Source organism: Sciurus vulgaris (assembly GCF_902686455.1).
Source record: "Sciurus vulgaris genome assembly, chromosome: 14".
Classification (NCBI taxonomy): domain Eukaryota; kingdom Metazoa; phylum Chordata; class Mammalia; order Rodentia; family Sciuridae; genus Sciurus; species Sciurus vulgaris.
The window spans coordinates 76,125,127-76,152,837 of record NC_136475.1 but is presented as its reverse complement, the minus strand read 5'-3'; the positions used below and the strand labels follow the sequence as shown (position 1 = coordinate 76,152,837).

Genomic DNA, 27,711 nt, shown 5'->3' with positions numbered 1-27,711 from the left:
CTGCAACTAGGTTGTTAGTCAGGGCTTTGCTGGTTAGGAAGCAGGTGGCAGTGAGGAGGTGGCCTAGTGAGAGCAGCGAGTACGACCTGTGCCTTGATAGACACTGGGACTGCAGGCCGTGGGGCCAGCAGTTTTGGATGATGGAGGAATCTGAAAAGCCATGGCCAGAGGGTTTGGAGCAGAGCCAGAGCGGGAGAGCCGGCGGAGTGGGAGGCAGGAGCTGGTACTGGCTGAGAAGCTAGTGGGAGGCAGGAGCTGGTACAGGCTGAGAAGCTGCAGGGAGAGGGTTGGTGGGGTTTGATGGAGCTTGCAGGCCAGGCTCTGGTGGGGGTGGAGGGCTGAGAAACCGCGTGGCCGTGGCCTTTCAGGCAGAGACCCTGAGGGGCAGAGTGCTCAGATGTCTGCATTTGTTCTGGATTTGTTCCTGGTGCTGGCCTTGGAGGACGCTAAGGGGCAGCTCTCCTGTGATTCTGTCTCTAGCCAAGGTTCTGGCCCCGGTGGCTGTGTATTGCGGGAGTGTCCCTAGGACCAGTGCTGGACCCCGAGGGCCCCCGCCTGGAGGCTTCAACTCCAATCTGCTGACTAACGGAGATGGTAAGATGGGAGGACCCAGCCTGGTGACTCAGCTACACCAAGTGGCCTTTGAGATCCCTGTGTGGCCCGGCCAAGCACGTTGGCAGGGGATAGGGAAGTCCCTTGCAGCTGCCCTGCCAGGGCCACAGACCCCAGGGCAGAGCCTGGGCCCAGCCTGGAGTGGGAGTGAGGGTGTCGGGTGCCCAGGTGTTCTCAAGCCAAGTGGCTCCTCTGTGTTTCTTTGTCTTTGAGATGGGGTCTTGCTGTGCTGCCCCAGCTGCCTTGAACTCTTGGGCCCAGTTGATCCTCCTACCTCAGTGTCCTGAGGAGCTGGGATGACCGGTGCCTGCCACCAGGCCTGGTTATGTGGGCGTTATTTTACTGTGGTCCCTGCTGACAACAGGCATGGTTTTCGGAGGGTCTGTTGGCTCCGTGCCGCTCTTAGGGCTTGTCTTAGGAGATCCCAAGAAGACCTCCTGCACGCGGCAGAGCTGCTGAAAGCTCCCCCATCAGCACTTCCTTTGCCCCTCTGGGATTCAGGGCCCCTCTGAGGCCTGTTCAAGCCCCACCTCTTCACCAAGGTCTTCCCATCACCCCTCCCCCTCAGTGCACTGGACGGCATCACCCCCTGGGGCTTTGGCTTCCCTCACCACGGGACCTCTCTCGTGTCCCTATTCTGAACCTACTTATGGACACATCTTCTTCCTCCAACAGATCCAAAGTCCCTTAATGGCAGATGGTGCCTCCATTGCCTGGACAGTGCTTGGCACCTTGTAGCTGCTTATTAAATGCTGATTGAAAGAATGATGGGATCAGCTTGTGTCCCCCTGTGAGCATGACTAGCTTCCCCCTCTGTGGTTGGTGTAGACCAGGGCTCCATGGTGCTGAAAGGATCTGTTGGAGATCAGTGGGCAGTGGTCCCTGGGCAGATGGCCTTTGCTAAATACTAGGGTCTCTCATCTCTGCTGTGACAGGACTGCATACTGACCCCCTTTTTATTCCCTGAGTACCTCATGATACGGGTCTTGTTTGGGTCAGGTGCTTGTTAGACACTGTGGGATGGATAGATTGCCCAGGAAGGACTGCAACATTGGATGACAGATTCCTCACACAAGAGACTAACTCCTCCTAGGAAGCAACACCCATGAGTTGCTGGTGTCTGGTGCCACTGGGCCCTGCATGCCTAGCCACTCCTGCCTCTGTCCGCCTCAGCCTCCCTCCAGCCTGTGCCAAGTGTCCTGCTGAGCAATGAGAAGCCACCACAGCTCTTGAGTGACCGTGGGGATGCAGGCAACCTCAAACTGGACACCCCTTTAAAGGACTGGCAGGCTAGGAATGGCCACCCCAGGAACCTCGCAGCTCTGACTTCAGGGCCTCGGCCCCTGGCCCCTGGCCCCTCACTGGAGTCAGAGGCCCACAGCGTGGCCCGTGACACCATCCAGATCAAGGACAAGCTCAAGAAACGGAGGCTTTCAGAGGGCATGGCAGCATCTTCAAGAGGTGAGTCCTGCCACCTGCCACCACTATCCCGAGATCAGGCACCCCAGGCCACTCAGGCTGTGAGGATCTGCAGGTGTCCCGTGACTTTCAGGGTTCACTGGGGCTGTTCAGTGGGCACCTGCCAAGGTGATGCCGCTCTTCAGGGTGGGATGGGGCCGGGGTGGCGAGGATATCTGTTGGGCACCTAAAGTATTAACAAAGGGCCAGAAAGGGGTGGTCTGTCTTCTAGGCTACATTAGGAATGTGAAGACAGCTGTCACCACACATGGTGGCTGGATAGGAAGGTGGGGGTGGGTCCAGAAAGAATTGATTGGCCTGTCACGTACCAGGCACTAGCTAGGCATTCTGTGTAAGTGGTGTCACTGAGTCTCTGTGAATATCCCATTTACAGAGAAGCACACGGGGCCAAAGACGCAGTGACTTGCCTGAGGTCACACAGCTGCTATCCAGGGCCAGAACCCACTGTCCTTGCTCCTATGTCCCAGCACTGATTTTGTCCCCCTTCCTACCCACACTGCCTCTCACTTAGATTGGCATTCCTACCATTCTCTAGGAATGGAAAAGGACGGTACCATTTGCTGGCTCGGTTTACTGATGGCTGTGGGGCGGTGGGCAGACCTGCCCTCTCCCCTCCTCATCCCCACCTCCTCCAGGACATGAGGCCCTGGTGCAGCTCTGAAGTTCCCGCTGTCCTGGGACTAACTCGTTCCCCATCCACCCCTGTACAGCCTCTCTGGATCCCGGGGGAGGCCCCAAAGGCATTCCTCTGAGGAGCACCATCCCCCGCACCGCCTCTCAGAGGCTGCTGAAGGTGGCCAGGCCGATGCCTCCCATCCAGAGCATCCCCACCACCCCAGAGGCCAGCGGAGCCAAAGAGAAGAGCCTGGGCCTGCCGGGGAGTGGGCAGGGTCCCCAGGAGGTGAGCGCTAGTACCAGGAGGTAAAGTGCTTCTGCCATTCTGAATTTGCCCTTCTGCAATTGTCCTTCTGTCCTCTTAGCATCCTCTACCAGTCCCTGTTCCCGTGTTTCTGCAGGTGTCTCAGGGGCTGCCCTCAAGGATGGGGTGGCACCAGGAGAGGCTTGGGCTCTCATTTCCCCTCCCCCGCTGCATCCCAACCCTGGGAACTGGGACTTCTGGGTGGCTGCTGTGGAGGGGCAGAGGCTGCCCGACCTCCTGTCCCCTTTAGACCAACTGTTCCAGAATCCTTCCTGCTTTCTGGTCCTCTCCATTAAAAGCCAGGGAGTGAAAGAGGGAAAAGAATGCTGGGCCAGGACTCGGATTCGAGCTCTGGTTTCTGTTCTGCTCCTCACGGGCGGTGTCACTGTGGGCAGGTCACTCCCTTGTCTGGGCCACAGAAGGCACATCTAAAAAAATAGAGATTTGGACCAGATGTTTTCAAAGTCCCTTCTAGCTATGATGTTCTAGGAGTTTTCTGAAACAAGAAAGAAAAAAATAACCAACAATACTAAGAATAATCACAACCACCAAAAAGCCAACCTTCTCATCGGGAGTGATAAGGAAGTAAGGGGCTTCCTGGAGACTGGGGGTCTGGCCCCAGGGTCATGGGACTGAAAAGGGAAATCTGGGGACTTCCCAGAACTCCACCCTCAGGTGGCTCCTGGCAGAAGGAGCTAAGTGTCTCGCTTAGGATGCTTCCATGGACCAGGACCCCCTCTGCTCCCAGGTGCAGATTTCCCCGCAATACCTGCATTGCAACGACGAGAAGATGCTAAAGTCGCTGGGAGGCATCGTGATCCCACCCATCCCAAAGGCCGGGATGCCTGCAGGGACCTCCAGTAGGTCTGGCTCCCTTCCCAGTCCCTTGCCTCCAGGCCAGCACGTCCTCACAGGACTGAGGGTCCCACCCACACGGTAAGAAGCCTAGACAATCTTCCTCCCCCCCATCTCTCCAGGATCCGCAGGGGCTTCTCGCGGCTGAACCTCCACGCCAGGGCAGAGCTCTGGGGCCCAGGACGGGAAGCCACAGACGTGCGGAGGCTGAGCATTGCTGGGGCTTCCCTGATCCTGGGCTGACACAGGCTGGGAGTGGTGGAACCCTGCCCCCAACCTCTTCTATGATTTCTTAATGTGTATGATTGCTGCAGTGATGAAGAAAAATGCAAATTATTTTAGACCATGGTTAAGTTCATGGCGGCTCTTCTTATTATGTATTTTTTTAGTGGATGGAAACTGAAAATTTGTGCATGTATGGGAGCCTGTGTACATGTGTGTAGTCCACAAAATTTTGGACTTAAAAAGAAGTCTTCATATCTAATAAAAGGTTGAGACTCCCTGGGGTAGAGGGTCTCTGCGCTGTAAGGAATCTGGGTTTATGGTGTGTAAGTAGGACAGGCAGTGCCCTCCAGATGGCCAGTAATATCCCATGGTCAGTCCAGACTGATATGGCAGCGCGCGTGTGTGTGTGTGTGTGTGTGTGTGTGTGTGCGCGCGCCTACGGGCCTGGCTCACCTACCATGGTCACTGGCGGATTCCTGTTGTGACTTCTTTCTCATTGCTTTCGCCTGATTCTGCGTTCTCCCTCTGCTCTGCAGCTCCCTTGCTGTCCCATCCTGCGCTGCTAGCCTTACCTGTGACTGTGTCCCCATCCTTCTCCAGCCTTTTTGGGTGTGGGAACCTGTGCACACACTGGCTCCTGGATGTGTGTTCTCTGTTCAATTTCCCCTCAGCCTCCTCAGACCTCGCCTGCTCCAGTTCCTCCCCTTCCTCCTCTCCTGCTCAGACACCTGCCTCTTCCTCTTCTCTGCTCAGCATTATCCATGGTTGCCATGACTCTCTAGTCCCAGACCAGAGGCCTTTTCACCTCATTACTCTTGATGTTTTTGCGCCATTTGGGCTGTTGATGGTCCTCAAAGTTTTCTCCTTCTGCAGTTTCCCGACTCCTGCACACCTGCTTCCAGACCTTCCAGGTGGCCTCCTGCATGCCCTCTTTCATCCATCTGTCTCTTAAATTTGGCCATTCCTGAAATTCGTCCTAGGGCCCTCTGTTTTCTCCTGCAGCCCTCTGTGCTGTGGTCTCCAGGTCATGTGGGTGGACTGATCTCACCTCTCCTGCTCTGACCTTGACATCTTCCCAGAGGTCCATCCTCCAGCTGGCCATCTCCAGTTCTCAGAGCTGATGCAGATCAGCATGGGGGAGGCAATATGGAGTACCTCATGCTTTCCTGCACCTCCTTTCCTGGGGCCCCCTTATTTCCATCAAGGTGCAGACATTTGCCTTGGTCTTCAAATCTCAGCATCATCTTTGACTCTTGCTCCCAGTGCCCCCTGTTGCTCACAGATGGCCATGTGCCCTCAAGTCTTTCTTACAACAATAAAAACACTTACACAAAAGCTCCTGCATGGCTCTTGCCCTACCCTTTCCTCTGGGATTTGCATGTTCCAGCCCTTTCTTGACTTCCCCCAATAGCCCCTGACCTGCTGTCCATTCTCACCTGGCCTCCTCACACCCACCGTCCCCTGAACAACTCTTCAATGACCTTTGCCTTTATTGACCTCCTGGTGCTCTCTCCTGTCCTGGGTGGCCTCTAAGTGAGTCTCCTTGGTCTGACTTTGGGGAGCATCCTTTGCACCCCGCTCCACAGTTCTCTCCTGCGCTGCTCTGTAGGAACACTCTCACCCCTCTGTGGGTGCACTGGTTCCTGAACGGGTGCCTTGCTTCCCTGGATGGTGCTTCCCCTGGTCCATCCTGGCACCCCACACCCCAATGCTACTCTTCCAGCTCTTGCCCCCCAATTTTGTCTCTACCATCCACGTATACAGTGGCTTTTATGGGCTGCCGGGGTGCTGTGAGTGAGTGGCCATCTCTGCACTGTCCACTTGACATCCAGCCCATGGACTGCCTGACCACACCCTTTCATTATTTTATTTATTAAAAAAAATTTTAAATTATAGATGGACACAAGGCCTTTAGCTTATTTGTTTCTATGTGGTGCTGAGGATGGAACCCAGTCCTCACCTGTGCTAGCAAGCGCACTACCATGGGGGCACAACCCCAACCCTATTCATTTAAATGTGATCAACACATTTTGCCTATTTAGATTTATAAGCTCGGCGGGCATGGTTAGTGGCCAAATAAAATTGGACAGAAAGCAGCCGGAACAAGCTTTATTGGAATTTGGCTCTCAGGAGAAATTCCCAGACCCCGGGGGTACAGCTCAAGTAGGGACCCGGAGAAAATTCCACGTGGCCCTGGCTGCCCAGGGATGGGAGGGGGGTCCTGCTGAGTGACAGGTAGATGTGAAGTGTCAGTGGAATTTTCTAGCCCACTTGATGGTCACCTTTGGTGGGCTGGCCTTTGTTCCAGCTGCTCAGCTCTGCCACCTACGGTCGCCTAAGTTCCGACTTAACAAGATTTATTTTGTTTCTTTTTATATTTTTCTTGTGTTTATTTTGTCTCCTCATTCTCGTCTTGAACTTGCAGCATTGAAGGGGCCATTTCTCAAAAGTCTCTGTGACTCCCGAGATGCCAAGCTTGGTGTCTGCTGAGGCTTGGTCACCTAATCTCCCGCGTGCTGTCTGGTGGTGACTTGGATTTCTCTTCACCGACTGTGAGGCTGTCTAGCCAATGGGTGGGAAGGAGGCTCCACCTGCATCTCGCTCATTCACGCATCCACCCTTTTATTCTCTTAAGAGCGATTAAGCACCTACTATGTGCCAGGTGCTGCAGAAACAAAGTCAAATGAGACCCACACTGTGTGCTCTCAGGGCCCAGCAGAGATTTAGGCGGAAATCATTGAGTCCACATCCGGGTGTGAGATGGAGGGCTGCCTGCCTGCTGGGAGCCCAGTAGCGAACCATCTGCGTCATGCTGGCAAGATTTCCCGGAGGAATTCTGAAGGCTGAGGGGGAATTTGTGAGACGGAGGAGGGAGACGTGAAGGAGGAGCCCAGGAAACTTTTAGGAAGCGGCGGAGGGAGGGCGGGAGGCAGTGGGCAGTGCTCACCTGTGTTTGAGAGACAGGCTGCCAGGTGAGCAGGGCTGGGAGTCACAGGTGGTCCTCCAGGAGCGTGTGCTTGGTCCTGGGGGAATGAGGTGTCACCCGAGGCTTTTTGGTGTGGAGGTGACATTGGTTCTGATTTCAAGAGGCCACAGTGGCAACTGTGGAGCTTGTGCAGACAGAGGCGGGGCTGTGGCAGGCGTGGAGGGCCTGGAGCAGGGCAGAGGCCAAGCAAGGATCTGCAGGGGTGAGGTGAGGACAGGGGAGGCAGGAAGCAAGGAGGAGAGATTGGGGGACCTGCTGGTGGGCTCAGCTTGCCTTGCCCCCTGGGACACACTGGCCTTGATGTGTGACAGGGAGGGGCTCATGCTGGGCTTAGCCGCTCCAACCCCTCCCCATGGGGTGGGGAAGATGCTCAGTCACTTTTGGCCAAGGGAGGGACGGGGCACTGAGCTGTGCACCTGCATTCAGTCAGGTGTCCGAGGGCCCCAGGAGCTCCTGGAAGCCTTCTGGCCACCATAGGACTTCCCACCTCACTTCTCCTGCGGTGGGCAGTAGACCTGGGGTGTATGCCTGGGGCTACTTGCTCTCTGTCTCCAGCCCACACAAGCCATCTGGTCGGTCCACACCCAAGGGGCTGGACTTGTTCCAGGCAGAAGCTGGAATTCCTGGCTGGTCTGCACCCAGTATGGAGCTCTGTTCCCCAGTAGGCCTAGGGTCCCCCTGACTTCTGTGGCCATCTGGATCAAGGTCCCCTGGGTCAAGGCAGGCACTGAAGTGGGCTCTCCTGCCGTGTGTTCTCAGGCCCCTCCTGACCTGGGTCATTCTGCTGATGAATCCGCTGAGGTCAGAGCCCAGGATGCTGTGTCCTAGTCCTTTTGTTGTGACTTGTGACCCTGTCAGCTCCAGGGGGTCCTGATGCCTATATACTTCCTGGTTGAGAAGAGAAATCACATTGGACATGGAATAATTGGCCTCCATGGGGACATAGGGCACAGCTGGCTTCCATGTGGGCACAGTTCTGTCTGTTGCATTGATGCTCTAATGCCAGTGTCTGAAGAGTGCTTGGCACATTGTAGGTGTTCAGTAAATAAACATTTGTTGAATGAATAAGTGGTACTTTCAATTAAAAAAAAAAAACAAAAGTGCAGTGCAAACCAGTGCCAGGAACGTCCCCATCTAACCCTTCCTGTGTGCCACCAGGATTGAATTTCTAGTACAAAACAGTGGCAATTTCCCAACTCAGCAAAGGGGACCAACCCTCTAGATTCCTCTGGGGAGGTGAGGGAGGGGAAGAGTATTTAGGGGTCACTGAGCCAGGTGGGGGCAGTTTGTAGAACTTGTGCTCAAAGTTCTCTGAGCTGGGGGACAATGTACACTTTGAAGCAGCTGCTGTGCTGCCGTGCACAAGCTCAGGAAGCCACAATGGCGGGTGGGGCCCTCCTTGAAGACTCATTTCCATGTGGGTGCCGGCTGCCTGGGGACAGATGAGGGCGAGGGCAGCCAGGAGGCAGGGCTGAGCTCAGGTCTGGGCTCCTGGCCTGCCTGGGCTTAGCCTTAAGCCGCCCTGGGCGCTCAGGAGGTGTCTCCTGCCCTTTTTCCCCTGGGTGTGCTCTTGGCCAGGGGACCCGGCTCCCTCCCCGTATCCCCAGTCTTGTTCCTCATCTTGGAGCCACGCTGGGCTCCCGCGGTGCCTCTGGCTTGCCTGCTCTCATTCTTCTTTTTCTTTCCCCATTCTTTTAAGGTTGGTTCGGGAGAGTGGGCCTCGGGAGAAGACCCCTAGATCTTTGGGTATGTATTCTCCGTGAGCACGCCCTAGCTTTTGACTCTTCATATTTGGGGGCTGGGTCGTGGACTGGAGTCAGGTCCCAGGAGACCTCAGGGTTCTCATTTTCTAGCCCCGCCTTTCACAGACAGGGAAGCTGGAGTCACCTGTGGTCCCTTGCTGGTGGGTGATGGCAGGCCTGGGCCAGGGGCTGGAGAAGAAGCGTGTATTGGTGTCTGCTCTGCCGCGGTTGACACACAACAGCTCACTAGTTCATGATGGCCCAGATGAGAGAGATGGCTCTGTTCCCAGTTGGCAGATGGGGGACACTGAGGCTCAGAGTGCTGGATGTCCTTCCTGGCCTTGGAATGTGGAAAGCAGCCCCATCAGATTTGCACTGGGGACCTTTCCTCTGTTTTAAGCCAGCAGAGGTGACCTCACTAGCAGAGTATGGATCACATTCCACAAACCCTCAGTCAGGGCGGGTCCCAGCAGGCCCAAATGTCAGGGGAGCAGGGCCAACCCCCTGGGTGGAAGTAAGGAGAGGGGCCGGACAGGAGGCTCTCAAGAGGGAAGAGGGAGGGGGAGGGATTCCTTCTGGGCCTGATGATCTCCCTCTGTGGAGAAGCAGGTTATGGTTGTAGCAGGAGAAGCGAGGTTTCGGCCCTCCTGCCTACTGGCTGGGTGGGTGGGGTGCCCTGAGCCTGGCTGCAGGTAGGGGGCGCTGCCACCTGTCACTGTGCTAACTGGCAGGAGGGTGGCCAGCTTCCTGGCAGGGGCCTGGCTAGTCAACTCAGCAGGTGGGTCAGTTGGCAGAGGAGCAGGGTATTGCCCAAGAGGCCCCCAAATCAGGTCACAGAGCTGGGCCTGAGAGGCAGACCTGGCACTGAAGCCTTGGTGGCAGCTGCTTCTCCCCTGCTCCCTGACTGGGCTGCAGCAGGGTGAGCCCAGGCAGCCTGGGACGACACTCATGGCACCTCAGGTGTCCTTTATGGGCCACCCCTGAGATTGCTGGCATGAGGGTTTGGGCCAGGAGATCTTGTCACCAGAGCCCAGCTATTTGGACAAGGCTTCTTGAGGTGTTCCTTAGGGGTGAAGGTGAGGAAGTGGGATACAGAGAGCAAAGTCTTTAAAGTGCTCCCTGAACCTTCAGCTGTCAGCTGGGACAACATTGCCTGATATCTGTAATATGTCTAACACATAGTAGGGACTCCTATAATGTCTGCAAATCTTGGGGCATTCCTATAGACCTGGTCCTGGTCAGTTGGCCTCTGTCCCCAGCATCCTCTGCCCTGCCTCTTACTTCTGGGCAGATGGAGGCTTTGAAATTTCACATCCCCCTTGTCCCTTACCCTCCCTGCCCCAAAGAGAGGGATCCTTATCAGAAGGCAGAAACTGGACAGAGGACCAAGGGACCAGAGAGCTCCTCAGGAGTCCTAGAGTCAAGACTCCCTTTCCAGTTCTTGGGCAGCCCGGATCCTGTTTCCTACACAGCCCCATCCCTATCCTAGAACAAGGCATGCAATACTTGCTGAACAAATGATGAACGACTGAGTGAATGAATGAGTGAATGGATGAAAGGGGATGATGTGGTTCTAGGCAGCCCTGGCACTGTGGCTCAGCAGAGGAAATCTAACCTCCATTAGGGAAGTGTTAGACAGAGAACTGAGGGTGGAGGGCTTGGGCAGTTAAGTGACATCAGCCACAGGGTCAGGGAGCGTAGCTCAGGTGCTGATTGTTCTCACCTGAATCCCTATTCTTGACTCCTCAGAGCCCAAACCTTTAGCCCCACCTATCAGAGACAGGTCTGCCACTTCCTCCGAGAAGCCTGTCCTGGCTTCCTCACAGTCTGCTCCTGCACTGACAGCCTTCTCCTTCGATTATGCCAAAGAAGTTCACCCCTTGTTAAAAGAAGAGGACCCGAAGGAGACCAGCACCAAGGTATCTGGGAAGTCTGAGGAAGATAAAGTTGGGGTCACAGTGGACCACTGGGTAAACCTAAGTATGTTTCTGAAATGCAGTGTGGAGCTGGCCCGTGGGAAAGGGAGGAGAGCCAGGAAGAGCTGAGCAGCTGCGTCAAATCCTTCAGGCCAGAACTGTAGATGGTTGGGGTGAGGGCTGAGGAGAGAAGGAGAAACTGGGACAGGGCTGGGGGTGGGCCCTGGGTGAAGGGAAGAGTACATAGGGTTGCTGAGGGGCAGGCGGGAGGAGGAAGGGCAGAAGAAGGTCACACGTGGTCGGAAGGAAGCAGGATGTGGGGAGAAGACAGAGGGCTTAGGTGAACCAGGCTGAGTAAATTGACCTACCAGGCAGGACAGCAGCTGCGAGGCAGCTGACCCAGAGGCTGCTGGGCCTTAGCCTGTGCTTGACAACCTGACAAATCCCTTGTGCATTTGAGGTGAACTTGGGGAGGTGGCTTCTCTTTCCTGGTTGGGATGGATTTAATCAAATTTGAAGAGTCACTGTGAGGGGGGCCCGTGTTCATTCTTTGAAATTGAGATAAAATAGTTCAGCTCAGTAAACACATCTAGACGCCGACTCCATCCCCATGTGGAGGGGTGGGATTCTGAGCCGACAGTGAGAAGGGCCAGGCACTGCTCTGGAGAGGGCGACGACACCAGGGCTCCTCATAATTCCATGCAGGGAGATGGCTCAGCCTCCCACTCCACGGTCAGACCTCAGACCCTGGCATTACAAATCGCCCACTGCACATTGCACACTGTCCCAACCCCAAGTGTCCCATGCGCTTACCCCCGTGTCTTTGCTCTGGCTCCATCATCCAGTGCTCCAGTCCTGCAGGGTTCACCTTCTTGCATCAGCAACGTTCTCCCTGAAAGCGGACCATCCCAGCGGCACGTTCACTCTCTGTCACGCTCTTTCATCTTAAGAAAACGTGACAAAACCAGGAAAAGCTATTGCACATCTCTTTTCCAGTTCTCTCCTGAGCTTACTCCAGTCGGACTTCAGTCCCGGCCTCCCCGCCTTGAGGTTGCCAGTGACCTTCTCCTTCCCCAATGCAGCCACATCTCAGTCCTCATCCACCTTGACCCAGTGGTGGCAGCAGCAGCAGCAGCTTTTGATTCAGCTGCCCGCGTGGTCCTCTTCCATTCTCCACGGAGGGAGGGCTGGAGGTGGGGTGGCTCTCTTTTGGTTCTGTGCCTCCATGAAAGGCAGCTTGTCTTGGCTCTTCCTTGCTGGCTGCTCACCTTCCCAGCCTCTTGAGGCGGAGCTCTCCAGGGCTTGATCCCCTAGTTCATTTTCATCGCCCCCAGGATCTCCAGTTGTGGTGTCGAGTACCATCTCTAAACTGAGAACTCCCAAGCACCCTTGCCAGCCAACCTTCCCCTTGCCTCCATGCACATATTTAGCTGCTACTCAACATCTTCCCTTAGGTATCTAATTCTATTTTAAAGCTACCAGACTGAAGCTCAACTCCTGAATCCTTACCTCACAAAATCTCCTCTTTCTCTAGGGTCCCCACTCAGGGAATGGTAGTAAAAGGCAACGCCAGCCTTCCAGGGCCTCAGGTCAAACATCTTGGGCCCATCCATGGGTCCTCTCTTTCTCTATCACCCTGCATCCCGTGTGTCAGCAAAACCAGGTCTGGTTTCAAAATATGCCCAGGGGCTGACGGTACTGCCCTCCCCGTCCCCATGTTCCTGGTCCAAGCCCCCACCTTGTGCTTGTGTGTCCACTTGTCTCTGATCTGTCCCACCCACTCTGCCTACTCTAGACCCTTGTGCTTGGGATGTGGAAGTCAGAATGTTCTGGGTTGTGTAAGATGGTATCATTGGAGGAGGCTGGGGAGGCTACGTGGGGACTCTTGGTCCTACTTCTATGACTTCTTATGAGTCTCAGACTATTTTAAAACAAAAAGTTAAAAGAAATCACCCAGGGAGAAGCCACTGCCCCCAAATGGAAGTTGGATCATGTCACTCTTCTGCTTCAAATCTTAAATGGCCTCCTGTGTCCCTCTGAGGAAAGCTCAAGTCCCCTCCGTGGACCACAAGGCTCAGTGTGGATGAGATCCTGCCACCCCCGACCTGGTGTCCTCTCACTGCTGTGACTCAGAGCGCTCCGCCAGCGTCCTCCCCACTGGACACCCACACTGGGCACGCTCAGGCCCCAGGGCCTTTGCATTTTAGAACATTTCTTTCCTAGAAACTGTGCGTCCTGCTCCTCTCTTCATTTATGTCTCTGCTTAAATTTCAGGTCCAGGGGCTCCTTCTAGGCCTGATCTAAAGCAAGGGCCACCCTCGCTTCTGTCTCCTTCTGTTTCTTTTTCTCCTAGCATTTCACTTGACATTAGAGATTTGTGCGTTTCTCGTCTGTCTCTTCATTTCTTGAAGCTCTAGGGGACAAGGACTTTGTCTTTTGGGCTCCTTCTGGGGACAGCGATTGGCACATAGGAAGGACTCAGGTTTTTGATGACTGAATGAATGAAGGATAGAAAGCGTGGCGGAGTCCCCAGGGCTAATGGAGTTTGTCTTGACCTTGTGCCAGATCCAAGTCACCATCTCCAAGTCTGCGCAGGAAAAGATGCGGCTGAAGCAGATGAGGGAGATGGAGCTGTTCCGCAGGGCGAGGGAGCCCGAGAGGGAGAAGGAGCTTGCTTCCCAGATCCCAGGCTCACGGAGAACCTTAGTGAAAGAAGGTACTGGGTGCACAGGATGAGAATCCTTCAGACTGGGGAAGCTTCTTGGCCAATACCTGGGTTCTCAACTCTCTAAAGAGGGGATGTTCGCAGCACCCCACTCTCCCCATCCAGAGACTGGACGGCGCCCATGTCCACTCTCTCATAGTCTGTTAATGGGACCATTTCCAAGAGGACCTTGGACCCCAGGGCAGGTAAGACCAGCTCAGTTCTAGGACTTTCTTTGTGTCCACAGGCCTCCTTCCCCTGCGGGGCAGTGGGACCCTGTCTGTACCCACTGGGCTGAACAGCCCACGCAGAAACAATATCGGCGTCATCCTGAGGAAGCGGGCCAACCGGTCCTCTCTGCCCAGCATCCCTGTCAGCAAGCAGGAGCCCAGCTTTGCCCGCCATGCCTCAGGTGGGGCTCAGACCTCTACCTGTGTGACCTCAGGATGCTCTCGAGCACGAACAGGGGATATCGAATGCTCTGCCTGTTACCCATGTGGGACTGAGGAGTCGCCTGTGGGTGGGTCAAGGGTCAGCCTGTCAGGAAGAGGAAGAGTGTCTGGAACTCATAACTGTCTATGGACTAGGCTGGGGACCCAGAGATCACACCTGGTGTGACGTAGCCTAGCGGAGTTATTAGCATACCAAGATAAGAGATGCTGGCAAATAGCATCTAGGGAAGCAGAGGAAGAGAGGGATTCCTGCCTGCTCTGTCGTACTGCCAGGGTGGATCAGAGGATCCACAGGTCCCAGCAGGGTACCTCAGGGAAGGGGCCAAGGGACAAGGGGAGGCTCTGTCTCCATTGTCTTTTGCCTCAGTTTTTTGCATACAAGACATTACGTGAGCTTTCATTTGAAAAGATTTTGTTACTAAAAAGCACTTGAAAATAATCAGTCTGGTCCAGTTTCTTTCAGTGGGATGTGATGGACAAAGTTGGTAGATCAAAACATAATTTTGGTGCTATAAATCATATGAACTCACCTCCATTTTCCATTCAACCTTTCTGACTGTGTCAAGTAGAAAGGCTTAATTGGGGGTTTTTAGAATCCCTCTTTTTTGATGAAGAGATCCTCTAGGCTCAGACATGTCTGAAACTAGCTCTAACTTAAGAGCTAGGATTTTAAAGTACCATTCTACTTTTATTATAAATGTCATAGTCTATGACAAATAATATTAGTTTATCCATTATGATAGTGACATAAAATTCCCTTTAAAATAAATTTACTTAGGATTTTGAAGGAGACTTGACTTGAAGAAAAGTGCAAAGCAAGGGAAAGTATAGGTAATTAACAGATTTGGCAAAAAGATCATGGAAGTGGTAACTGAATGATTGATACTGGGAAATATTGATCTATCTAACTCAACCTATTCACTTTATAGATAGTCTATAATGTTACCGAAGGTCTCTGAAGGTGATGGTGGCCCCTAGGACTAAGACTTTGGCTAGTGACTCTTGGTCCAGTGTGTCTGCTATTGCCTCTCATTATTTAAATTGGGTATGTGTGGATGAGTGGATGGGTAGAAATAAGATCTTTAAGTAGGTTGGGTTGTTGAGTTAAGAAAAACCCCACATTCTCCTCTATGTCCTCCCTGGGAGCTGAATTCAAATCTTTATCTTCTGCTTTCTTCCTTTTCCTCTCTCCTGATAGTCAACAGAGAATCACTTAAATTATACCTCTTTTTTTGGTTTGGCTGGAAATAATGGAATTTCAGGACTGTAAACTTGGCTATCCTCCTGATTTTCCAAATAAATCCTGTAAGACTCTAGCCTTTCTCAGGACACCAGGTGGGTTTAGGAGAGCTCAAATGTGTCTACTCAATTCCTCTTGTTTTATTTGTGCAAAGAGTGGAAACTCCTAGACCACAAGGCATGCTGGGAACATTAATGAAAAACTGTCAGGGTAGGGACCAGGCAAAGCTAAAGAAGACACAGACCCTAAGAGACTGGAAGCTGAAGTGGTTTCTGCTGGTGCTTTTCGTGTGTTCTGAAATCTGGATGCTAAATGTCACTGGAGGACAAGGTGGTGGTAGGTGGATTGGCAGGAGGCCAGGTCGTGTCTTTGCCTGAATGGACCCATGCTTCTTGCAAGCTCACAGATAGTGTTTAATTCAGGCCCAGGTTGACAGGGTAAGACGGGAGTTTGGATGTTACCTCCTGCCTCCTAGATGGTGACCCCAGGGCTAAGACGCCATTACACATGCCAATGGCAGAGAATCCAGGAAGGATGTCTTTGTGTCTGGTTTTAAGTTAAGGGCTACTTCTCTACTCAGATTTGCCCAGGGAAGCCCGGATGTGCTGTAGTGACAATCATCTGGGGAGGTGGGGAGAGCTAGCCAGCGAGTGAGATGTGGGAGTGAGAGTTCTGGACTGGAGACCTTCTCCCCTGGTCCTTCTAGGGCCTCTGATACCCCACCGTGTGGTGAGGACATTGGGCTAGAAAGAGGGCCTTTGAGATTCCTTCCTGTTCTTGTGGGGTTTCATGAGTCTGGCATCTGTCCACAAAGAAGGAGGGCATAGAAAACTTGCTGTTGGGGGCTGGGGAGATAGCTCAGTCGGTAGAGCGCTTGCCTTGCAAGCACAAGGTCCTGGGTTCAATCCCCAGCACCGGGAAAAAAAAAAAGAAAAGTAAGTTTAAAAAAAAAAAATATCTGTATTGGTTCTTTTTAGTTATTCATATGAGTAGAATCCATTTTGACATAATCATACAAGCATGGAATATGTCTTGTTCTAATTCAGTTTTGAGTATCTCTCCTTTCCCTTCCTTCCCCCATCCTTGTTCCCTTCCCTCCATTGATCTTTTTGCCATTTTGAGACAGGTTCTTGCTAAATTGCTGAGGCTGGCCTTGAATGTGCAATCCTCCTGCCTCAGCCTCCTAAGTAACTGGAATTGTAGGCGTGTGTCACTGCACCCAGTGCACGCACATGCTCTGGTTTTTCAACCACTTTCCTGTCTGTTGTTGGCCTCATCTTGACCCTGCCAGTGCCAGTTGTGACATTTTCTCCTCCAGTGCTTTTTACCTTTCCCTGCCCTCTTCAGCCAGCCGTCTGTGGAGAGCTTTCCCGCCCAGGCACCTCACAAGTGGGTGAACAGTAGGGGGGAAGGAGCCAGGGCTCCAGGTGGAAGTGAGGTCAGAACCACCAAAGCCAACAGGGAGTCACTTGCTAAGAGACTTCCAGGGCCTCAGCCCAACTCCAGGTAGGACAGGACTAGGGGCGAGTCCTGGCTCCATGGGCATTGTCACATGGCATCAAGCAGCATGTCACAAGCCAGTGTGTCTATCATGGTTAGACTGGCAAGGTGGAAATGGGGGAAGTCAACAAAAGGCAGAGTCAGGTTGTCCCCTTTGGACTCCTGGCATGAGGCCTGGGGCTGGCTTCTCAGCACTCATCAGCCCCTCCTCTATGCATGGCGGACTCTGAGCTATGGGCCAGGTGTGGCGTGGAAAGTGTCAGGAGAAGCAGCCAGTGGGGACATTTGCCCCTCCTTCGGTCCCCCTGGGTGAAAATTGTTCTTTCTTTTCTGTTCTGTGGACGCAGCTAACTCCTTACCTGCGATGCTCACTCTGGCGTCTCCTGAATGGGAGGAAGAGGAGGACGAGATGGATCTGAGAGCCTTCAGGGAGTTGAGGCCTTTCTCGAACCCAGAGCTGGGCTTGATGGATGCCCTCCAGTGCCTCAACAGCAGTGACTGGTGAGGAGACACCTTCCCTGCATGGCCTAGGGGGAGTTGGGTGTGGAGTGGGACATGCAGAAAAGCTCCTGTCCCCCAGTGGCTCTACTGTCCGTGGAAGGAGGGACATGTGTGTGTGCACAAGCTTGCATCTGTGTGTGTGTGTGTGTGTGTCTGGCTCCTGAGCCTCCCTCCAGTTGGCCCTGTGCACTGATCTGCACAGGCCTGACAGCTGTGAATTCGACTCCAGAACACAGGGACTAAGGGAGATCACAGCCTTTATTTCTCCAACTCAGTTTAATTTGCTCTGAGTCTTCCTCACCTGTGCGGTGGGACGCAGTTTCTTGATCATGAGCAAAGGCATGCTTGCAGGCCAGGGCATTGGCAGAAAGCCCTCGGGTCTTCAGTCCTCACTCCAAGTGCCCTCCCTTGAAGGTGTCGGCCTTGTGTCAAGGACCCAAATAGGTCTTGGTCTGGGCACTGATCCCAGTACTGCTAGAGCAAAGAGCCAGCCAGGGCCCACACAGTGGCTCATACTGGATGTCTAGGATTTCAGGACTGGGTGACACTCCAGGCAGTGCTGCCTCTGAGGAATCCCACCCTGCTGTGTGCAAGTGTGTGTGCGTGTGTGTGTGTGCGTGTGTGTGTGTGTGTGTGCAGGGGTCCCTGGTCTGTAGAAGGAGCAGGGCTTCTTCTTCCTCATCCTCCTGTGACAGGCCCGGCTTTGCTTTTCAGGCAGATGAAGGAGAAGGGCCTGGTGAGCGTCCAGCGCCTGGCGGCCTGTCACTCGGAGGTCCTCGCTGGGAGGCTGCACGACGTGTCCTTGGCAGTGACTGGGGAGGTGAGGCCTCCTAACAGACTCTGTGATTTACCCCCTCCCCCAGCGGCTCCCCCTTCCCTGGTGTAGCAGTTCAAGGTGAGGTACAGCAGCCAGAGGGGCTCCCTGGAACACGGCCATCGCTGCTCATGCTCAGCCTCAGCCACCAGGTAGGAGGAGTCACTGTTGTTTTCTTTTCTCATCTCTTTTCCTCTTCCCCCTTCCTTCCTTCCTTCTGCCCTCCCTCCCCCTCTTTCTTTCTTTCTTTCCCTCCCTCCCTCCCTCCCTCCCTTCCTTTTCTTCTCTTCTCTTCTCTTCTCTTCTCTTCTCTTCTCTTCTCTTCTCTTCTCTTCTCTTCTCTTCTCTTCTCTCTCTTTCTCTCTTTGCAGTGATCGAACCAACACAGGGATGTTTAACCACTGAGCCACATCCTTATCCTTTTTATTTTTTGTTTTTGGACGGGGTCTCACTAAGTTGCTTAGGGCCTCACTAAGTTGCTGAGGCTGGCCTCGAACTTATGATCCTCCTGCCTCAGCCTCCCAAGTCCCTGGGATTATAGGTGTGCACCACTGTGCCTGACTAGTCATGCTTTCTTTAGATTGGAGCACTGAGCCCTGGGCTTTCTGCAGGTGTAATCTTTGGGATGTGAAACATTTGGAATCGAGTGGGCCCAATCGAGTGTCACATTCTGTATTGTTCTTTGTACTCAAACTGCCTGAGGAGGGATGCCATGCTCTGGGCCAGATCCCCACCTTCGGGACAGCTGTAGCATTTCTCAAGGCCTGTCTGGGGCTGGGACTCAGCCTAGACTGGGCCCAGAGAGGCAGTCAGATGCGCTTGATCCGCAGTGCTTGGTGTTGCAGATGGACTGCTTCAATGGGGTGGGGTATAAACACGCATGCGGGCTGGGCTGGGTTGTGACTCTGTGCTTCCCTCATGTGACCTGGGGTCTGTTTCTTCCTTTGCAAAATGAGTGTCATACACGTACTTCTTACAGTAGTTGTGAAGATCAAATTGGACATTTAAAAAAAAAAAAAAATGTGCCCTGAAGACTCAGTGTTGTCGAATTTCAGACAGTAATGATAATGATGGAATGAATAATTATGATGACAACAAAATGGGACTGTTTTGCCCAGAGCGGCTGCAGGATTTCCATGGCTAGCATGGCGAGGGCTGCGGGTGGGGCTGGTGGGGAAGGGTTAGCGGAAGGGCTGGTCCACTTCCCATCCTCCCTGGGTTCCGGAGCCCTGGGCCGGCTCTGGCAGTCCCGGAGGAACCTCTCCTCTCTCTCTCCAAGGTCTCCAACCTCCGCTCCAAGGTGTCCCGCCTGGCCATCAGCACCCTGGGAGACCTCTTCCGGGCCTTGAAGAAGAACATGGACCAAGAGACGGAGGAGATCACCCGCTGCCTGCTCCAGAAGATGGGGAACACCAGCGAGTTCATCCAGCGGGCGGCCAACCGGGCCCTGGGTGCCATGGTGGAGAACGTGACCCCTGCCCGTGCCCTTGTGGCCCTCACCTCGGCAGGCATCTAGTATGTGGCTACCTGTTGTCTAGGGTCATGGAGGCAGGCAGAGGAGAGGCCCTGGGATGTGAGAGGAGGAGGGAAGGATGGAGGAAGGGACCATAGGGAAGGAGGCTGACGAGGGAGGCTGCAGAGGGCCAGGTGCATGCGGTGCCCCCTCAGGCTTTGCACGTCCCTGGCGGAGGGCGACCCCTGCTTCTCAGTGGGCTTTCCCCACCTTCCCTGGACCAGGCTGGGATTCTGGGGTGAGCTCTGCTGGAAGAGGAGGGGTGCTGTTGTTCTGCTCCAAGGCTGGGGAGCATGGTAGCCATGGCAATGCCTCGGGGGAGACCTGGTTGCCCAGCAACCTGGGCTGTGCCCCAGGGGCTCCTGCCCTCCCAGGGACACACGCTTCTTTCTGATGAAATCTGGGCCAGTGAGGAGAGAAAGGCCAAAACTGCAGAGGGAGGGGCTGCGGTGGGAGCAGATTTGCTTTTCCCTTAAGAACCAAAAGCAAAACCAAAGGTGTTTCCCAAGCCCTTTGTCCCACAGGGCAGAATGCCCCTCCATCCCCAATAGGTCAACCGGCACCCGCCTCTCAGGAGGCACCAGGCCCGCCAGCGCCTTTGTCTCTGGCAGAGACTGAGGTGCTCCTGAGCCACGTTGCCTGGATCCCATTCTGGATTGTCACGTCCCCTCTCTGGGCCTCCTGATGTGTTTCTCTTATCAGAGTTCAGATTCCACCTGTTAGGATGGCCAAACCTTTACCCCCTCAGTTCAACAAGCGTGCAGTAGCTCCTGCAGTCAGGGTGCGCTGGGCGCCGAGGGGAGACCTGGTCTCTGTTCCCAGGGAGCTGGCAGCCTGACCCGGCTGGGGCAAGGGCACACCTCGAAGGAACATCTGAGTGTGCCTGTGAGGCGGGGAAGGAAGAGGAGATGCTGATTGGGTGGGACGTGCTTTTTAATGCGCTCGGGTAGGCCCTGAGAGCGCTGGGCACAGGGGGCATCGGCAGCTCTGGAGAGTTGTTCCTCCTTCCTCACAGTCACTGTCATCGCCTTCATCCCTGTCATCAGGAACTGATCGCTCTGCCCTCCAGGATTCCCCGGCCTGAACACTTGTAGATCCCTGGGGGCCAGCTGGGACCCAAAGCCCCATCCTGTGACTGACCACCAGGCTGTGCTCATTTCCTTTCAGCCACCGGAACCCATTAGTCCGGAAATGCACCGCTGAGCACCTTTCAGTCGTCCTGGAGCAAATTGGCGCCGAGAAACTTCTCTCAGGCCCCAGGGACAGCACCGACATGCTGGTGCACAACCTGGTGAGGCTGGCTCAGGACTCCAACCAGGACACCAGGTAGAGCAGACAAGCCACCAGCCGGTCCCGGGGCCCTGGCTCACACAGTCCAGCGTCCCTGGGGTTATTGACTTTCCTTTGCTCTTGTCCCACCTTCTCCCATGTGGCTCTGAAGACTGTTCAAGGAGTGGTCAGTGCCTCCCCTGCGTCTCCTCTTCCCCCTTCCATCCCCCCTCTACTCCTTGCAAAGTCGCTGCTGCCCCCGCCACCCCAGCTGTTCCCCGCAAGACTGTCCAGTCATTTTCTTGAGAGGTAATGAGCACTCTTTTTATTTATTCATTTATTTATTTTTGTTGTAGCTGGACACAATACCTTTATTTTATATTGTTTTTATTTTTATGTGGTGCTGAGGATTGAACCCAGTGCCTCACACATGTGAGAAAAGTGCTCTACCACGAGCCACAACTCCAGCCCCTCTTTTTATTTATTTATTTTTGATTCATTGTACACACATTGGGTCCAACTTTTCATTTCTCTGGTTGCACACCATGTAGAGTCACGCCGTTTGTGCGATCATACGTGTACGTAGGGAAGCCATGTCTGTCTCGTTCCATTAGCTTTCCTCCCCTACTGTCCCCCCACCAGCACGCTTCATTGTGGACACAGCATTGACCTGGAAAAACCAAGCCCTTGCTGTCTTACTCTTCGTTAAGAGAGACAGTTAACAAATGAATTAATATTAGATCATTTTAGACACAGATAAAGAATGCAAAAGTAAACACTAACAAGAAAATAGACTGGAGAAGGAGCTGGGAGTAAGTTTAGACTGAGGTTCGGGAGATGGGAGAACTGACCAGCTGGATGGAGCCAGCTTTTGCAGAGTGGGCGCTGGATCCAGGCAGAGGAAATGGTTCGGGGCCTCTGGACTGGAACTGCCTGATATTCAGGGACCAGGCCGGCCAGACGGGGTGGAGCACCCGAGTCAGGGGCATAGTGGGCAGGTACTCAGATCATGGTGGGCCTCAGAGGCCGAAGTCAGGGTTGGAATTTGGGGTTGCATGAAGGGAGGTCACCAAAGGATTTTCTGGTTGGAGTGTGAGGAGGTCTTAGAGGGTTGTAAGCAGGCGGGTGGTGGGATGCGGTTGACACCCAGGGCGTGTGTGCGCTCCTGTCGCCCAGCACAGCTGGAGCTCCCAGCTTGCTGGCTCCATGGGCCTCCCTTCTGCCAGCCCAGCTGTCTGCCTCCTCGTGGTCCAGTCAACACGTGACAGTACTTGGATTTCTAATTTTTATCAGTCCCACCGGTGAAAGTGACAGCTCCTCGTTGTTTCTGAGTGTTTTTTTCTGATGACTAATGAGTTTAAGTGCTTTTTTTTTTCTTTTTCCCATATGCTTGCTAGCTGTTTGATTAAAAATACCTCTTTCTGGCTGCTCAGTGGAGGATTGACAGTTAGGGAAAGGAGCCAGGATGTGGGGGGGAGAGCAGACGATGGCTGCACACAGGCCTGGCAAGGGGGCTTGGAGGCTGGGCTGGGATTGTGGGTGACTCTGATACATTTTGAAGGCAGAGGATATAGATGGGTGGGGAGAGTTTCAGAGACAAATAAATGAAAGAAGCTCTCAGGTTTTTAAACCGAACAACTGGGTGAATGAGGATGCTGTTTACTGAAGTGAGGAATATTGGTGGAAAGGAAGGTTGGGGTTGGTTGTTTGTCATTGTTGGTAGGCGATGGAAATCAAGGCCTAATTTTGCCGGGCTCAGTGGCGCATGCCTGTAATCCCAGAGGCTCACTCGGGAGGCTGAGGCAGGAGGATCGTGAGTTCATAGGCAACCTCAGCAATTTAGCAAGGTCCTAAGCAACTCAGTGAGACCCTGTCTCAAAATAAAATACAAAAAAGGGCTGGGGATGTGGCTCAGTGGTTAAGCATCCCTTGGTTCAATTCCTGGTACAAAAAAACAAAAAAAAATCAGGGCCTAATCTCCTTCTGGGTCTAATATTCTCTCCCTTCTGACCTCCCTTTTATGCTGGAAGACACTGACTGCCTTTCATTTTCCAATTTGGAAACCCCACACCTTCTGGTTTCTGGTCACTGGACCTCCTGGTTTTCCTTCTGCCCAAGGCCATTTCTCCACCCTGCCTGCCCTCTGCGTGCAGGTGACTGCAGTGTCTTTAGTCATTCCCGATCCTTCTCTTCTGGCTCTCATTTCTCATGAACGCAGCCACCAGCACACCCTGATGCTGCCCCTTGTCTCCCTCTGGACCAGACTGAGTGTCAGTCTCACCTCTCCACCACCTCTAGGGGCCCTGCCACTGGGTGTCCCAGTATCGTCTTCAGTGCAAGGTGTCCCTCAAGGAGCTCATTGCCATCTCCCCAAGTCTGCTTCTTTGGCTGTGTTCCCTCCACTGTTCGAAGTGATCATTATTTACCAAGGCACACAGGATGCAAAACAGGAATCCCTGTACTTTACTGACCCTAAGGCTCACCTCTCCCCCACAGTGTGAGATCTTTGAAATTGGCTTGAGTGTTCCGATCAGACACCTCTCAGTTGCTGTTGTAAACCCGAGTGATGGCGACTTGGGTTTTATTCTTTGCACATTTGCAAATTCTGGGATTCAAGTTTGCATTGTAGGAACTGAGCTATATGCTTTTCTTTCCTTGTCGATCTTTTGATTTATTTACAGAAATCATTTTGGGTGCTCTGCAGAAAATTGTTGAGTTTAATTACGGTTTAAAATGTCTTAGAAACATTATACTAGTATTTGGCATTGAAATGAAAGGTTATTGTGTACAAGAAGAGGTGGAAACAAGAAACAGGGCATCGAGCAGACATCCGTGAAGCAATCGTTCACTGTTGAAGGAATGGCCCACATTTCACATTTTCTGCAGAGAAGCCACCCAGAACTTTCCCTGACCCAAGGAAGGAAACTCACAAGTAATGCTACCTCCTTTTTCCAACACAGCCTTCACACATAGCGCAGGGTGACTGAAGACGGTGGAAATCGCCAGTATTTTATTTTTCTGATTTTCCTTAATGGAAAATAAAGTAATGGTGAGTTGTACAATCATGGAGTCTTAGGTTAGGTGAAATATGATAATTCTAGATGCTTCCTGCTCTCAAATCTACAGTTTCAACCCCTTAACAGCTCTAATAAATCTGACTGCCCCTTCTTATTCCCATTCTGCTGCTTCATTTCAGGTCTTCATCTCTTGCCTGGCCCCTGAGGACAGGCTCCTGTCTCCTGACCCCTAGGCTTGTCTCCACCAATCACCTCCACATTGCTGCTGGAGGTGTTGTGACTAATGCACAAAGCTTATCATTCCTCAGCTTCCTGTCACCGGCAGCTGAACTCCTTCATGTCTCCCTAAACGGGGCATGCTTTCTTCAGGCTGTTCTCTTCCTGTGTCCAGTTCGTGCTTACAATTCCTTAAACTGATCTCCTGCTGATGTGTCAGACTGTGTTATGGACCCTGGGTGGCCCTTCTCCTCCTACTTACTCCCTAGTCCCACCTCACTTGTGAAGTCCTACTCATCCTTTGAATCCCAATCCAAGGGTCATCTCTTCTCTGAAGCCCTCCTTGATTTCCTCCTCCAACCACCTCCATTCACCAGATAGAGCAAATCGTTCCCTTCTATACTGTCTTCCTTCAGCCTTCTAAATGTGGCATATTAGAAAAAAGTTAAGTACATTTTTGTATAGAATTCAACAGAATATTGGATAGCTATTTCAAAGGATGCTGACAAAGTTTTAAATGACGAATGATAAAAGTGAAAAATCCAGATGCAAGGCGTGTATACACTCTGATATCAACTTAAATGTATTTGTGTAGAAAAATGGCTGTAAGAAAATATGTAAAAATGTAATAGTGATTTTTCTCTTGGTAATGTCATTGTGGATGATGTTTATTCTTTTATGAATCTAATTTTTAAGTGGGTAGGAATTGCTTTCGTAATTAGAAGAAGTGTTAAAAACTCTCCTACTACAATTAGGAAAACCCTAAAGCCACAGAGCCCATGTCTTCTGCCCTTCTGTCGCTTTTGCTTCAGCTTGCTCTTTCCGCTATGGCAGGTTTTACGGCCGGAAGATGGTGAATATCTTGATGGCCAACGCCAAGTTCGATGCCTTTCTGAAGCAGTCCCTCCCGTCACATGACTTACGGAAAGTCATGGCGGCCATCAAGCAGCGGGTGAGTTGGTGCAGTGTGACTCCCAGTTGTTGGGGGCAGAGCGGAACCTGGGCCCTCAGGGGGTCAGGGGAGTGGAGAGTGGATCCCAGAGGCTTTGAGTCCATCCATCGCCCCTGAGAGGTGGGATAAATGTGGCTTCCGGCCCCTGTGCTCCTTCCTGGTTCTGCCCCCGCAGCCTCAGATCCTTGAGCTCCCTGGGCCTATACACCTTCTTCATCTGCTAAGTGGGGATCTTGGTCTCTGCCCCATAACCTCCAGGGCTCTGGGAAGCTCAACTGTGACCTTGGGTGCTCTCCCAGGCCAAAGGGTGATTCCTCATGTTATCGTTTATACCAGAATGTTAGGCAATTCCCTCGAGGGCAACTTCTTTGAGCTCATGTTTGGTGTGTATTTTTTTCCCAAGGGAATAGAAGATAATCACGAACTTCCATCTGCCAAAGGTCGCAAGGTGTTGAGGAGTCTGGTGGCATGTGAGAATGGGCTACCCACTGAGGAGAGGTATGGCTGCTCTTGTCTGTCTGGGGCTTCATGTTCAAAACTGCCAACGGAAGCATCTTGCTTGCCCGTGGCCTGGGGTTGCTCTGGAGTAGACATGTGGATCTGGTGGACAGCCGAGACCTAATTGGGTCTGCAGTACTAACAGATGGATTTAAACGATGTGTTTCCCCACCCACGTCTCGGGCAGGCCAAATCCTGGGCTTGGCAGTTGGTTCCTGCAGTCTTGGCCAAAGGAGTGCCCTTCCACTAGTGCCCTTCCACTTGGTCAGGCCCTGTGTGAGGTCAGCTTCTCTTCATTCACTTAGATCAGCAAGTCCTTTTGTGCAGGTTGGGCATCCCAAGGTCTTAGGGCCTGCTGGATGAGTTCAGAGGCAGAGCAGATAAGGAGGCCTGGGCTGAGGGGTTGGAGGGTGGATCCTGGGAGCAATTAGAAACCAAACAGGAAGCTGATGGTCACTGCTGTTCTTAGCATTTCAACCATTCTGCCATGTCTTGGGAGGATGCCATCTGAACTCAGTAGGGCCTCAGAAGAAGGCCCTTCCCTCTTCAGTGGCAGCTTCTTGCTTTGTCCCAGCAGGCTCTCAGCCCAGGAGCTCCTGGTCCCTGCCCCTCCCTGCTGTGCCTTTGTTTAGGTTTGGCAGTCTTACCTGGCTGTGCCTATTGGCATAACAGGTTCAGCTCACCTGATACCTTCTCTCAGATGCTCTCTAACACTCTGTAATCCCACCCCCATTCTCAGGGTGGACAGTGGCCCCTCTTCTTTGTAACCGTCTTCTATTGGTCCACGACCTCCTTAGGGCGAACACGGTGCTTCTCATCTTTCTCTCTGCTCAGCACAGCTCTTGGTACTCAGTAGGCAAGAGTGTGAGGTGCAGAAGTGAGTGACAGAATGGATGAGGCCGAGTCCTTTTGAGTGGGACCTGGGGGTAGGGTATGAGCTCAGTGACCCTGACTTTGAACGTGGGGTGGGAGACAGGAGTTCTCTATGGAGCTGCTCTCGTGCCGACTTCATCAGGCCAGGGGGCTCAGACAGGCGTGTGATCCAAATGTCAGGGGACAGAGCTTCATAACATTTCCCCAGTTACTAGAGGAATGAGAGCAGACCCTGGCCAACAGGTGCAGGATCCAGCCCCCAGTTAAAAGATGGGGCCCAATGACCTTAGAGACCTTTCCCCCCTCTTGGATTAAATGTGCAGCAGTTGGGTTGGGGTGTCGCTCAGTGGTTGAGCATTAGAATGAGACTCTGGGTCAAGTACCACAAAATAAAAAAAGAAGAAAGGAAGGTGCCCCAGTTATCTTTTCATGAATATTCACCCCTCATTCCAGCCTTCCCCGCTAGCTTTGCATGTGTCTCCTGAAAGGAGGGGAAAAGGCAGGAAGAGAGAGCTCTGCCTGCTAACAAGGGATGAGGAACGAGGCCACCACATCATTGTCCTCTGAGGAAGAGACTTTCAGAGTTCCCAAGGCCAGTGTCCCCAAGCAGCTGGCAGAGAAGCAGCTTGGGGTGGACTAAGCTGCAGTGACACAGTGGTCTTTGCCCCGTCCGCCAGTGGGATGGCATGTGGTACAGAGGTGTGTTCGTTCCTCCTTCTGCCCAGGCTCGGCTCCAATGGCCCCCGGCGGGTGGGGCTGTGCTCCTCGGCATGGGGAGGTGTGCAGGCCGAGGAGCAGATGCGGGAGCTGGTGCGGCTGCTGGAGGCCAAGGAGTGCCAGTTGCGGATGGATGGAGTTGGGCGGCTTCTTGAGTACTGCAAGACCAAGCCGGAGCTCATCGTCGCCAACCTGGTCCAGGTGAGCGCTGGCCGCCCCCGCCTCCCCACCCTCTGGCCTGTCTCTGTCTTGTGGGTGCAACTTTAATTTGGAAAACTCTGAACCAGGGTTGAACATTGTGCCAGACCTCTCAGGGTGGAAGGGGCCTGCTTTCCAGTTGTTCTTTGTAATGCCAAATGGGGACCTGAATGTGGCTATGGGGTTGACCACGCCTTGGAAATGTTCAGAAATTTCTTGGGTGTCTCTCATCTCACAGCTTAATGACGAGGAAGCTATGAAGTATGGGTAGAGGGCACTGTGGGGCAGATCTTGTGTTGCTTTTTGTTAGTTATTTCCATAATGTCTGGGGCAGAGCCTGTGGTTGGGCCATAGGTGGATTAGGGGTCCGTACGGCCTCTCTCAGGCGGAACACCACGGTGAATGCCTGCTTCTTCCTGGAGCAAGGTTGCTGACAGTCATTCCTGTGGCAGAGTAGAGACAGGCGGAGTCAGCAGGCCTGGTATCCATCCAGGTTTCTTACCAGTGTGTGAT

General features: G+C 53.2%; 1 protein-coding gene across 3 annotated transcripts in view; it reads left to right on the top strand.

The window, feature by feature from the left end:
• Nucleotides 1–27,711, top strand: part of TOGARAM2 (TOG array regulator of axonemal microtubules 2) — a 64,450-nt gene that overhangs the window by 23,473 nt on the left and 13,266 nt on the right. For all 3 annotated transcript variants that reach the window (XM_079110295.1, XM_079110296.1, XM_079110294.1), the window contains exons 3-17: nt 481–594; nt 1,786–2,073; nt 2,802–2,992; nt 3,759–3,946; nt 8,776–8,822; nt 10,568–10,737; nt 13,300–13,450; nt 13,686–13,850; nt 16,978–17,131; nt 17,846–17,951; nt 19,225–19,460; nt 20,626–20,784; nt 24,795–24,912; nt 25,316–25,410; nt 27,009–27,201. In XM_079110295.1, the coding sequence (XP_078966421.1) occupies nt 481–594; nt 1,786–2,073; nt 2,802–2,992; nt 3,759–3,946; nt 8,776–8,822; nt 10,568–10,737; nt 13,300–13,450; nt 13,686–13,850; nt 16,978–17,131; nt 17,846–17,951; nt 19,225–19,460; nt 20,626–20,784; nt 24,795–24,912; nt 25,316–25,410; nt 27,009–27,201 (2,375 nt within the window). The remainder of the gene's footprint in view (nt 1–480; nt 595–1,785; nt 2,074–2,801; nt 2,993–3,758; nt 3,947–8,775; nt 8,823–10,567; nt 10,738–13,299; nt 13,451–13,685; nt 13,851–16,977; nt 17,132–17,845; nt 17,952–19,224; nt 19,461–20,625; nt 20,785–24,794; nt 24,913–25,315; nt 25,411–27,008; nt 27,202–27,711) is intronic.